This window comes from Hypanus sabinus, chromosome X2 (genome assembly GCF_030144855.1).
Source record: "Hypanus sabinus isolate sHypSab1 chromosome X2, sHypSab1.hap1, whole genome shotgun sequence".
In the NCBI taxonomy this organism is placed as follows: Eukaryota; Metazoa; Chordata; class Chondrichthyes; order Myliobatiformes; family Dasyatidae; genus Hypanus; species Hypanus sabinus.
The window spans coordinates 28,724,232-28,737,662 of NC_082739.1; the positions used below are offsets into that span (position 1 = coordinate 28,724,232).

At 44.9% G+C, this 13,431-nt stretch overlaps 1 protein-coding gene across 2 annotated transcripts in view; it reads right to left on the reverse strand.

Moving 5' to 3' along the window:
* The window catches only part of aplp2 (amyloid beta (A4) precursor-like protein 2), a 148,805-nt gene that overhangs the window by 50,188 nt on the left and 85,186 nt on the right, over window positions 1–13,431 (reverse strand). For both annotated transcript variants that reach the window (XM_059957137.1, XM_059957138.1), the window contains exons 8-9: window positions 3,159–3,233; window positions 1,355–1,513 (exon numbers count right to left, since the gene is read on the reverse strand). In XM_059957137.1, coding sequence (XP_059813120.1) covers window positions 1,355–1,513; window positions 3,159–3,233 — 234 coding nt within the window. The remainder of the gene's footprint in view (window positions 1–1,354; window positions 1,514–3,158; window positions 3,234–13,431) is intronic.

Here is a 13,431-nt window from a genome sequence, read left to right on the forward strand (position 1 = left end):
TGCACTGCTTCACCTGCAAACAAGCATACAGGTAAAATTATACTGTCATGGTTAATCCTTAGATGTTACAAACTTTAAATTTTAATAGTCAAGCAATAAGTAATGAATCAGGTACACAGCCTGACTGATTAACTTCATGCCAAGAAAAATCAGCTTTATTAAATGAAAGATAAAAAGGCACATTGAGTCATTGCTGATACTAACACTTCATCTGTTCATCGACTATAGCTCAGCATTTAATACCATCATTCCCACAATCCTGATTGAGAAGTTGCAGACCCGGGGCCTCTGTACCTCCCTCTGCAATTGGATCCTCAACTTCCTAAACAGAAGACCACAATCTGTGCGGATTGGTGATAACATCTCCTCCTTGCTGACGATCATCACTGGCACACCTCAGGGGTATGTGCTTAGCCCATTGCTCTACTCTATATACATAAACATGACTGTATGGCTAGGTCAAATACCATCTATAAATTCGCTGATGATACAACCATTGTTAGTAGAATCTCAGATGGTGTCGAGAGGGTGTACAGGAGTGAGATATGCCAACTAGTGGAGTGGTGCCGCAGCAACAACCTAGCATTCAACGTCAGTAAGACCAAAGAGCTGATTGTGGACTTCAGGAAGGGTAAGACGAAGGAACACATACCAATCCTCAGAGGGATCAGAAGTGGAGAGAGTGAGCAGTTTTAAGTTCCTGGGTGTCAAGATCTGTGAAGGTCTAACCTGGTCCCAACATATCGATGTAGTCATAAAGGCGGCGAGATAGCAGCTATACTTTATTAGGGGTTTGAAGAGATTTGGCATGTCAACAAATACACCCAAAAACTTCTATAGTTGTACCATGCATCACTGTCTGGTATGGAGGGGCTACTGCACAGGACTGAAAGAAGCTGCAGAAGGTTGTAAATCTTGTCAGCTCCATCTTGGGTACAAGCCTACAAAGTATCCAGGATATTTTCAGGGAGCGGTGTCTCAGAAAGGCAACGTCCATTATTAAGGACCCCCAGCACCCAGGGCATGCCCTTTTCTCACTGTTACCATCAGGTAGGAGGTACAGAAGCCTGAAGGCACACACTCAGTGATTCAGGAACAGCTTCTTCCCCTCCGCCATCAGGGAGGAGGTACAGAAGCCTGAAGGCACACACTCAGCTATTCAGGAACAGCTTCTTCCCCTCTGCCATCCGATTCCTAAATTGATATTGAATCTTTGGAAACTACCTCACTTTTTTTGAATATATAGTATTTCTGGTTTTGCATGTTTTTTAACAAATTTCTCATCAGATGCTGGTGATAATAAACCTGATTCATCTTCCAAGTTCAATTAGGATTGAGAAGAATCAGTACTCACTCGTGGTGGATCTGTCTGCAGTGCAGATAGATAATTCTCTAAAGCAATACGTCTACGATCATTCAGCAAAGCCTCAACACGAGCAAGATGAGTTTCAACCAACTGTAGCTTCTCGGTGGCTGCTACTTCCTCCACAGCTGCAACCATGTTCTGGAAATGCTGAGTAAAAAGGGGTAATCACCATATTGCAGAGCATATCCCCTTACCAAAGAGCTAATCACTTCCACACAAAACAATATTCAGACACAAACATTCAATACAAACCCAAAAGTAGTTAGAACATATCAATTGCAGAAAGGGCATAATCACCATCTGCCATTGATAGTTTAATAATTAAATGACCACATAATCTATAACTCAGTGGCAGCAGTTACAGTTCAGAATCATAAATAATTGGATTTGAAATTGACGACAGGTTAAACCATCGATCCACGCTGATAATATCAAATACATTTATGAGAAACTGCTGCAGTTAGAGGTTCAGAGTTTCAGCTAATGTGTTGAACAGGAGCATTAACTGCTCTTGCAGCTGGCACAGAGTGGACTTGGGAATACTGACTCCGTGAAGTCACATTGTTTTAAGTTAAATATGAATTAGCTCAATTCTTACTGAACACCACTTCTACAAAATGCTATTACTCGATAAGATGCTGAAGGCCTGAAGGAATTTAATAATTCCTTAGACACTACCTCTGCTAGATAGTAAGAGAACCAACAGCCAAAGTAAAGTTGTTCATTGAACCTCCTCTTCATCAATCAAAAGTTGTGAATCAGTGAGATACTTTAATCCACAGTGGTAGCACACTACTACAATTTGTCCTTATGATCTAGTTTATCCCTTATTCTAAAAAGACCATCGAACAGGAGTGTAGAAGGCCACAAAGCAGCAAGCAAAAAGTACCTAAAATGAGTTGATAATATGGTTAAGCTATTAAATACATTCTAAACAACAGAAGCAGTTTGCTAAAGATGAGCTCAGACAATCCAACATTTCACTAAATACCAATCATACAGCCAATACAAATGAAATTGATGGGATTAGACAAAAACTCTCCATGAACGAGTCAAAACCAGCAACAAGGAAGATGTTGAGTTGTTGGGGAGGCAGCCCCAGGACAATTTCTCATGGCATTGTCCAAAGTTCCACAAGAAAATAAGAACTAAGAACAGGGAGGGGGCCATTTGGGGCCACAAGACTATTCTATCATTCAATAAAATCATGGCCAATCCAACTTTCCATGACCACTTTCCTACCCTAATTCTGTAATACTCAATTCCCTTACTGATTGAAAACCTAAGTCAGCTTCAAATATATCCAAGGAATCAGTCTCAGCACCTTTCTGTGCAAACAATTCCGAAGATACTCATCTTTCGGAGAAAAATTACCCTCATGTAGGTCTTAAATGAGAACCCCTTAAACAATCTTTTAGCTTTTATAGCGTTAAGCTCCCAAAGAAATAATCTACTTATGCATTGAAATTTCTTTCATCCAAGTGGGGATATGTGTTGAAAACTGAAGAGCATCACTTTTCATAAGTTGGCCCAAGTCAACATTCAAAACTGCAATAATCAAAACATAACTCCCTGAAATTCAAAAACACAAAACTCTCATTTAAAATGATTTGATGGACTCACGGAAATTCTTATTTTGGAAAGGGAGAACAACATGGGAGTCTGAAGTAAAATGTAAGCAGTGTGACAAATACTTCCAAGGAGACTGGTACAATTGTAAATTATCTCAACTTCCACACGGACAAAAACAGAACATGAACCCAAGCTTCTAACAAAGTTCACGCATTCATACCTGAACCAACATCTGTCTCTCAGCCTTTGGCAGATTCCTTGCTTGCCGCTCTGCTTCTTCCCACTCTTCTCTTACCTAATTTTGGGAGCAAAGTAAATTCAAAGTAACTTGCCCATCAAGCGTATATTAAAAAATTCAGGTCATCTAAATTAACTACAGGTTACCCCACAGGTAGAGCGTTTCTATGAAACTGTTTATAAGCCAAAATGGTGTAAGGCGATGAAGCAATTACCATTAATTTATATGGGAAAATTTTTTGAGCATTCCCAGACCCAAAATATAACCTACCAAATCAAACCAAATAACACATAAAACCTAAAATAACACAGACATATAGCAAAAGCAGGAATGATATAATAAATATATAGACTATATAAAGTAGAAATATTGTATGTACGGTGTAGTTTCACTTATCAAAATCGGGAAGACAGCGACCCAAAATCAATTTGGAGAAAAAAAAAATTGGCACGTACATGCATACAACCGCCCGCACAAAGCTTCACGGTCATGGTAGTTTTTCTCGGGATAAACACACGTATAAAGTGGGCGTCTTTTTTTAGAAAAAGCGAAAATCCTCTTTGGTTAGCGAAAACCGGTACTAATGTAGGTCTTTCTTAACAGCGAGGTGTCGTAAAGTGAACATTCAAAAAACAGGGACCACCTGTATTTCAAAATCTCCTTCAGTGATCAATATGAAAGCCGGACTACATTCAAGATGGTTATGGCAAGTTGTTTCTATAATAAATGTATTCCCACAATATTTTGGGATAGGTATTATCATAATTTTAGTTCAACCTAGATAAAGAATCAATAATATTATTTTTGTGTCAGGATAACATGATTCTTAAAGGTAGTTTGGAAATACAAGATTCTCCCTCCAGGCAATAAGGGCTGCTGGCTTTGGAGTGCTGCTGAGTCAGTGCAATGTATCCTACAGAAGTTACATGCTACAGCTATATTGCAGCAGTGGTGGAGGCAGTGAATGTTTGTTAATTCTTGTGGTTTAGAAGCTGCATTCATCCAGGCAGCTGAGACTCGTGTCTTGCTAATTACAAAAAAAGTCTGAAAAATACATCATGGGAGGAGGCCATGTGGCCAATTCAAGTATTTATCCACTCCCCTCTTGAACACTATAAACAAATCTGTTTCCAAAACTTATTCTTGGCAGTACATTCCAAATTCTAATAACTTAAGTGCATAAAATGTTGAATTTTCTGTCAATAGCAACAGTTTTTCGAAAACAGGGACTCTAAATTCCTCGATTAGAACCCCTGTCAACCCCCCAAAGGGTGTTGCTCTGGATTTTCAGAATCTCTTGTGCTTATAACCTTAATTTTTCCAGTCTGCCTGTTCAGCTTTAGTCTCTCATCCCGTAACAATCTGGAAAATCTGTTTTGCACACTCCAGAGACCTTCTTTCTTTCTTGTAACAACACTGCCCAGAATTGGTCAGAAAACTGTCAACAGACTATCAGAAGCCTTAGAAACAAGACCATTAGACCATAAAATATAGGAGCAAAATAGGCCATTTGGCCCATCAAGTCTTAACATAGAACATTACAGCATAGTACAGGCCCTTCAGCCCTCCATGTTGTGCCAACCCATATAATCCTTAAAAATAGTACTAAACCCACACAACCCCATAACCCTCCATTTTTCTTTCATCCATGTGCCTGTCCAAGAGGTTCTTAAACACCCCTAATGTTTTAGCCTCCACCACCATCCCTGGCAAGTCATTCCAGGCACTCACAACCCTCTGTGTAAAAAACTTACCCCTGATGTCTCCCCTAAACTTCCCTCCCTTAATTTTGTACATATGCCCTCTGTTGTTTGCTATTGGCGTCCTGGGAAACAGGTACTGACTATCCACCCTATCTATACCTCTCATAATCTTGTAGACCTCTATCAAGTCCTCTCTCATTCTTCTACGCTCCAAAGAGAAAAGTCCCAGCTCTGCTAACCTTGCTTCATATGACTTGTTCTCCTGGTAAATCTCCTCTGCACCCTCTCCATAGCTTTCACATCCTTCCTATAATGAGGTGACCAGAATTGAACACAAATTCTCCACCATTTCATCATGGCTGATCTAATCTTCCCCCTCAACCCAAATCTCCTGCATTCTCCTCATAGCCCTTCATACCCCGACCAATCAAGAACCTATCAACCGACACCTTAAATATATCCTACGACTTGGCCTCCACAGCCACCTACACAACAAATTCCACAGATTCACCACAATCTGGCTAAAGAAATTCCTCTTCATTTCCGTTCAAAAAGGACAGCCCTTTATTCTGAGGCTGTGTCCCGTGGTCCCCCCCCCCCCCCACAAAGGAAATGTCCTCTCCACATCCATTCTTAACATTCCCTCCTTGGAATGGAGAAGGATGAGAGGTGACCTGATAGAGGTGTACAAGATAATGAGAGGCATTGATCATGTGGATAGTCAGAGGCTTTTTCCCAGGGCCGAAATGGTTGCCACAAGAGGACACAGTTTTAAGGTGCTGGGGAGTAGGTACAGAGGAGATGTCAGGGGTGATTTTTTTTTAACTCAGAGTGTTGAGTGCATGGAATGGACTGCCGGCAACAGTGGTGGAGGTGGATATGATAGGGTCTTTTAAGAGGCTTTTAGATAGGTACATGGAGCTTAGTAAAATAGAGGGCTAAAGGTAAGCCTAGTAATTTCTAAGGTAGGGACATGTTCGGCACAACTTTGTGGTGTATTGTGCTGTAGGTGTTCTATGTTTCTATTCCATTTGCCTTCCTCACCACAGACTCAACCTGCAAATTAACCTTTAGGGAATCCTGCAGAAGGACTCCCAAGTCCCTTTGCACCTCTGATTTTTGAATTTTCTCTCCATTTAGAAAATAGTTTGCCCTTTTATTTCTTCTACAAAGTGCATTATCATAAACTTCTTGATACTGTATCCCATCTGCCACTTCTTTGCCCATACTAATCTGTCTGTCTAAACTGGGGGGGGGGGGGGGGGGGCTTCTTGAAGAGTGGAGTGATAATTTGAGATTTTCTAGTCTTCTAGAACCATTCCAGATTCTAGTGATTACTAATACCTTCGGCAATCTCTTCAGCTACCACTTTCTGAACTCTGGGGTGTAGACCATCTGAACCAGGTGACTTATCTACCTTCAGACCTTTCAGTTTCCCAAGAACCCTCTCTCTAGTAATGGTAACTTCACACACCTCATGACCCCTGACACCAAGAACTTTAACCATTCTGCTAGTGTCTTCCACAGTGAAGAATGATGCAAAATACTTTTTCAGTTCATCCATGATTCCCTTGACCCCATAATTGCCTCTCCAGCATCGTTTACCAGCAGTCTGATATCCACTCTCACCACTCTTTTTATACTTCATGTATCTGGAAAAACTTCTGGTATCTTCTTTATTATCGGCCAGCTTACTTTCTTATTCCATCTATTCCTTCTTAATGACTTTTTTTGGTTGCCTTCTGTTGGTATTTAAAAGCTTCCCAATCCTCTAACTTCTCACTAATTTTTGCTCAATTGTATGCCCTCTCTTCGGCTTTTATGTTGGCTTTGACTTCTCTTGTTAGCCACGGTTATGGCTTCTTGCTTTTAGGATTCTTCCTCTTTGGGGTGTATATATCCTGTGCTTTCCAAATTGCTTCCAGAAATTCCAGCCATTGCAACTCTGCCATCATCCCTGCCAGTGTTCTTTTCCAATCAGTTCTGGCCAACTCCTCTTTCATGCCTCTGTAATTCCCTTTACTCCACTGTAATACTTATACATCTGACTTTAGCTACTACTCCTCAAATTTCAGGGTGAATTTGATGATATTATGATCACTGTGCTGTCTTTACGACAGTTATTTAGTTTATAATATTTTCGCTTAGTAATTCATTCAATAGTATTTTCTAGTTAGAATTAGAAGTGTTTAAAGTATATTCATTGCATGTAAAATATATCGGCATGCGATGACGTCACATCCGGTTTCGCCGCGTCTTGTGGGAAAACACCGGTTTGAAATTAGCGCGAGGGTGGGGGCTTTCCACGAGGCTCACCTGAGCAGAAGTAGTTTTGCAGGCATGAGAAATCACAATGAGAGCAACGCTGTAAGTTAATAGATAATCGATATATTGAACTAAGATGTTAATGCCGATCCTGTTAGAAGTAACGACGGTAGATAATGTTTATGCTTTCGTTAGTTAAAGAGTCGCGGATAGTTTGCATGGAAGTGTATTTAAAGTAGTCAATGGAGCAGGTAAACTCTCCCTGTATACTGCACCTTAGTGTAATGTAGTTATAGTCACCTTTGCAAGTATTTACACTTGAAATGTGATATTAAGGAAGGAACAAATACTGTATCAATCTTGTATTGTTTTATCAACAGTTTTCACCATATGTTAATGTGAAGAGTGAACAGTAAATGGTTAATCTTACTGCGATCTGGTTTCATTGACTGTGGTTTATCTCGACGTTAAATTCGACGTTATCGTTACACGCGAAGGAGAACGTTACAGTGAAAAAGCGGCGTTATCAGGTGTTTCAAGTGCTGCAATGTCAGCTCAATCCAGCATCAAGTCGACGCCGCCCAGCGACAGGGGCAGTAAACCGACATCAAGTAAGCCCACCCGGGCGTTATCAGGTGTTCCAAGTGCTGCAATGTCAGCTCGATCCGGGATCAAGTCGATGGCGCCCAGCGACAAGGGCAGTAGAACGACATCAAGTAAGTCCACACAGGCAAGAGCCAAGGCAGAAGCCGCCAAGGTGCGACTGCATTACGCCAAACAAGAAGCAGTTTTGAAAATGAAACAGGCCACCAGAGAAGTCGAAATCCAGAAAGAAAAGGCTGCCAGAGAAGCCGAAATCCAGAAAGAAAGGGCCGCCAGAGAAGCCGAAATCCGGAAAGAAAGGACCGCCAGACAAAGAGAAGAGGCTGCCAGAGAAGCTGTAATCCAGAGAGAAGAGGCTGCCAGAGAAGCCGAAATCCAGAAAGAAAGGGCCGCCAGAGAAGCCGAAGAGGCTGCCAGACAAAGAGAAGAGGCCGCCAGAGAAGCCGAAACCCAGTTGGAAATGACAAAAATATCGACAGAGTTGCAAGTGCTGCAGCGAGAAAGAGAAGAAGAAGCTGCCATGGTGGAAGCAGAGTACATAGAAGAAGCTGAGGGGTCGCGTGATCTGACCGAAACAAGTTCTGCTTTAGAAAGGACCAGACTGGAACGCACGAGCGACTATGTACAATATCAAGCAGACAGGCAGGCTCGTCTCCCCTCTCCATACCTATTCGATAACTTCCCCAGCTACGAGGAAGAGAATTTACCCTCGCGGCTCCGCGATGAAGTCAAGAATGAAAGAGCTGACAACCGATATTCTTTGAGACCAAAGTTACAAAGTTCGATGCGAAGAGACGCGGAGGTTGAATCCAGGATGGCAAATTCCATGAGAAACGTGCGTTCTCAGTCATATAGGCGCCAACGTACTTCTCCAGCCCACATGCCACTTGCAGCCGATCCCACGCTGCAGTATTTAGCACGACGGGATCTCGTCACTTCGGGACTGTACCAGTTTGACGATAAACCCGAAAATTACCGTGCTTGGCACTCCACATTCACCAACGTGATCGACGGGGTCCAGCTCAGTGCAACCCAAAGGTTGGACCTTATGGCGAAATGGCTGGGGAAAGAATCACGCGATCAGGTGAGACGCATGCGTTCAGTGTACATCAACAAACCCGAGCTAGCCTTAAGCGAAGCGTGGGAGAGACTTTGGGAGAGATATGGGGCCCCCGACATTATTGAAGCGGCGCTATATCGACGTCTGGAAAACTTTCCTAAGGTGTCAGCCAAAGATCACTTTAAGTTAAGAGAATTCGGAGATTTACTCATGGAGATCCAAGGCGCCAAAGAAGATGGCTATTCAGCTGGTCTAGTATACCTAGATACTCCATCCGGGATTAGACCAATTGTGGACAAACTTCCATTTGGGCTGCAGGACAAGTGGCTGACTGTTGCCTCAGAGTACAAGGAAGACCACGATGGTCGATTTCCTCCCTTTAAGCACCTCACTAGGTTTGTGTGCAAGGAGGCGAAGAGGCGAAACGACCCTAGCCTCGTGGGTCCAGGAAGCAGTTCGATTTACACCAAGCCAGGTAGATCCTCTTCGAATGTTTTCAACATTGATAAACCCGTGTCAGTGCTCAAGACCGAAGCCCTTACAACTAACAACGACCCTGGCAAGTATTGTCCATTGCATAACAAACCTCACCCCCTGAAAGCATGCAGAATGTTTAGGGAAAAACCCCTTGAAGAGAGGACGGCTCTTCTCAAGGAGAAAAGAATATGTTTTAGATGCTGTTCCTCAACCTCTCACCTCGCCAGAGAGTATACGATCGCCGTGAAGTGTCCGGAATGTGATAGCCCAGATCACGTCGAGGCCATGCATCCCGACCTGTCACCGCAAACCGACAGCGCTCCTTCACCCCCACAACAGGACGGCGGGGAGGGAAAGGCTCACTCTAGGTTAACAGCTGTCAGCACGAACTGTACAGAAGTTTGCGGTCAAGCTCAGTCAAGTCGTTCTTGTTCCAAGATCTGCCTCACTAAGGTGTACCCTAAAGGAGCCAAAGACAAGGCCATCAAAGCCTATGTGATTCTGGACGATCAGAGCAATCGTTCACTAGTCAGTCCGGAGTTCTTTAAATTGTTCAACATTGAGAGTGAGCGGTTCCCATACTACCTCAAAACTTGCTCAGGCAACATGGAAACCCAAGGAAGGAAGGCAGAAGGCATCCAGATCGAGTCCCTGGATGGTAAAGTCATCATCTGTCTCCCTCCGCTCTTAGAGTGCAATGAAATCATGAATAACCGCGCTGAGATCCCGACACCAAGTGCGGTGCTACACCAGCCGCATCTCCACCACATCGCCAAACACATCCCAGAACTGGATCCGAAAGCGGAAATACTCCTGCTATTAGGAAGAGATGTTATCCAGGTACACAAGGTTAGGCAGCAGATCAATGGACCACTCGACGCCCCCTTCGCGCAACGTCTGGATCTGGGCTGGGTGGTGATAGGAGAGGTGTGTCTCGGTGACGTACACAAACCGACGGTCGACACACTCAAGACCAATGTGCTAGAGAGTGGCCGCCATTCGATTTTTCAACCCTGCACAAGTTCCATGTATATCAAGGAAGCACAACAAGGCGTTAACAAGCGCGAGGCAAGCGACGAGTCGCTGGGCCAGTCAGTCTTCGCTCAAACGAAGTATGACAATAAACTTGCTCCATCAGCTCAAGACGTCTTCTTCTTAAAAATGATGGACACCAAAGTCTTCAGGGATGAAGCAAATAATTGGGTCGCCCCACTACCCTTCAGAGAACCACGCCAGCGGTTGCCAAATAACAGAGAGCAAGCGGTCAAGCGGTTCACGTCCTTACAAAAAACCCTGAACCGGAAACCCGAGACGCAACAGCAATATATAGCATTTATGGGAAAGATCTTCGCTAACGGACATGCCGAAGTAGCACCACCACTGCCGGAAGGCGGGGAGTGCTGGTACCTCCCAACATTTGGAGTTTACCATCCACAAAAACCCAATCAGATCAGGGTGGTCTTCGACTCCAGTGCCCAGTGTTCCGGCGTCTCCCTAAATGACGCACTTCTCACAGGCCCCGACCTTAACAATACCCTACTCGGGGTCCTGCTGCGCTTCCGGAAGGAGAAGGTCGCAATCTTAGCGGACATCCAGCAGATGTTCCATTGCTTCTTAGTACAGGAGGACTATCGCGATTTCCTCCGTTTCTTATGGTATAAGGACAACGACATCAACAAAGAAGTTATCGAGTACCGGATGAAAGTCCACGTTTTCGGCAATAGTCCGTCACCTGCCGTGGCCATCTATGGGCTGCGAAGAGCCATCAGAGAGGGTGCACAGGAGCACGGTGACGACACCGTTAAGTTTGTAGAAAGGCACTTCTACGTCGACGATGGTTTGATATCACTACGGACAGAAAAGGAAGCAATCGATCTGCTCCGACGTACACAAGCCTCACTCGCGGAGTCAAACCTCCGCTTGCATAAGTTTGCATCAAACCGGCAGGCAGTAATGGAGGCCTTTCCACACGATGACTGTGCTCCAGCAATCAAAGACCTAGATTTAGATGGAGAAACCATACCTACACAAAGGAGCTTGGGTCTCCTCTGGGAGATAACGACCGACTCATTCACATTCTCTGTGCCGACCGTGATCAAACCATTTACCCGCCGTGGAGTCCTCTCCACTGTCAACAGTATTTTCGATCCTTTGGGCCTACTGGCACCAGTTACGATTCAAGGAAGAGCCCTTCTCAGAGAACTTACGTCTGAGCCCTCTGACTGGGATACTCTTCTGCCTGAAGACAAGCGAAGCAAGTGGGAGGCTTGGAGAGATTCACTCCCGGATTTAAAACAGCTTCATATCCAACGCAGGTACACTGTGACCTCACCCACCGAGGCAGCGCTCACAGAATTGTGTGTTTTTTCGGATGCGTCCACCAAGGCCATCGGCGCTGTGGCTTACTTGAAAGTAGTCGGAAAGGACGGCCAAGTCGAAGTGGGATTTGTAACGGGTAAGGCGAAGCTCACTCCTCCGTCGGAGCCGACGATTCCAAGGCTCGAACTGTGCGCAGCCGTCCTGGCTGTGGAAATGGCAGATCTTATCCAGGACGAGCTGGACCTACGGTTCGACGATATCAAGTTCTACACGGACAGTAAAGTCGTGCTCGGTTATATTTACAACGAATCAAAACGCTTCTACGTGTACGTTCATAATAGAGTTCAACGCATCCGCCTGTCATCAAAGCCCGAACAATGGCATTATGTACGTACCGAGGATAACCCTGCAGACCATGCATCAAGATCCTTACCTGCATCCCGTCTGGCTCAGACAACCTGGCTTACCGGACCCCCCTTTCTTCATCAGCCACCATCGCAAAGGACTCAAACGAACGAGATATTTGAACTGATCGAACCCGAGAGAGACTCGGAAATTCGGCCGCAAATACAAACAGGAGCCACCAACCTCACGGAATCGATAGGTACCAACGAACGCTTTCGGCGGTTCTCCACTTTGAATTCTTTAGTGAGAGGACTTGCGTTCCTCATTCATATGGCCAGATCACACAAACATTCATCCCGAAACAGTAAATGTAGGGGATGGCACAAATGTACTTTGCCTCGCACCGCGGACGAATTAGCCCAGGCAAAGGATGTCATCTTCAAAGCAACGCAAAGAGTGGCTTTCGCAAGGGAGGTTTCAGCTCTCCAAGTCAACAAACCAATACCAAAGGACAGCCCTTTGAGGAAGTTCAGCCCGATCCTGAAGAACAATATCATCTGCATTGGAGGCCGGTTAATACACTGCCAGTTTCCGGCCGCAGAAAAGAGTCCAGTACTCCTGCCCAAAGGCAGCCATGTATCCTTACTGCTCGCCCGCCATTATCATGAACAGGTAAAGCACCAGGGCCGCCACCTTACCGAAGGAGCAATAAGAGCAGCGGGACTGTGGATCTTGGGAGGTAAATCACTGATCAATTCGGTACTTCATAAATGTGTAACCTGCAGGAAACTACGAGGCAGATTAGAAGTTCAACGCATGGCGGACCTCCCACCTGAGCGCCTCGAAGCCTGCCCTCCCTTTACAAATGTAGGGCTCGATGTATTCGGCCCCTGGTCTATCACTACAAGACGCACCAGAGGAGGACAAGCAGAGAGCAAGCGGTGGGCCATCATGTTTAGCTGCATGAGTTCAAGAGTGGTACACATTGAGGTCATCGAATCTTTGGATACCTCCAGCTGCATCAATGCTCTCAGGCGATTCTTTGCGATAAGAGGCCCTGCAAAACAGTTAAGATCTGATTGCGGAACGAACTTTGTAGGAGCATCAAAGGAGCTGGGGATGGACAGAGCAGTGCAAAGGTACCTCAGTCAACAGGGATGCAACTGGGAGTTCAACACACCACACGCCTCCCACATGGGAGGCGCATGGGAGCGGATGATTGGGATCGCCAGAAGAATTCTGGATTCAATGTTTCTGCAGCAACGCACCCGATTGACCCACGAGGTACTGTGCACCCTAATGGCAGAGGTCACAGCCATTATGAACTCACGACCACTCCTGCCTGTGTCCTCTGACCCAGAAAACCCCTTCATCCTTTCGCCATCAATGCTCCTTACACAGAAGGCAGGAGCACCTCCTCCACCAGGAGACTTTTCAGACAAGGATTTGTATACAAAGCAATGGAGACAAGTCCAGGCTCTGG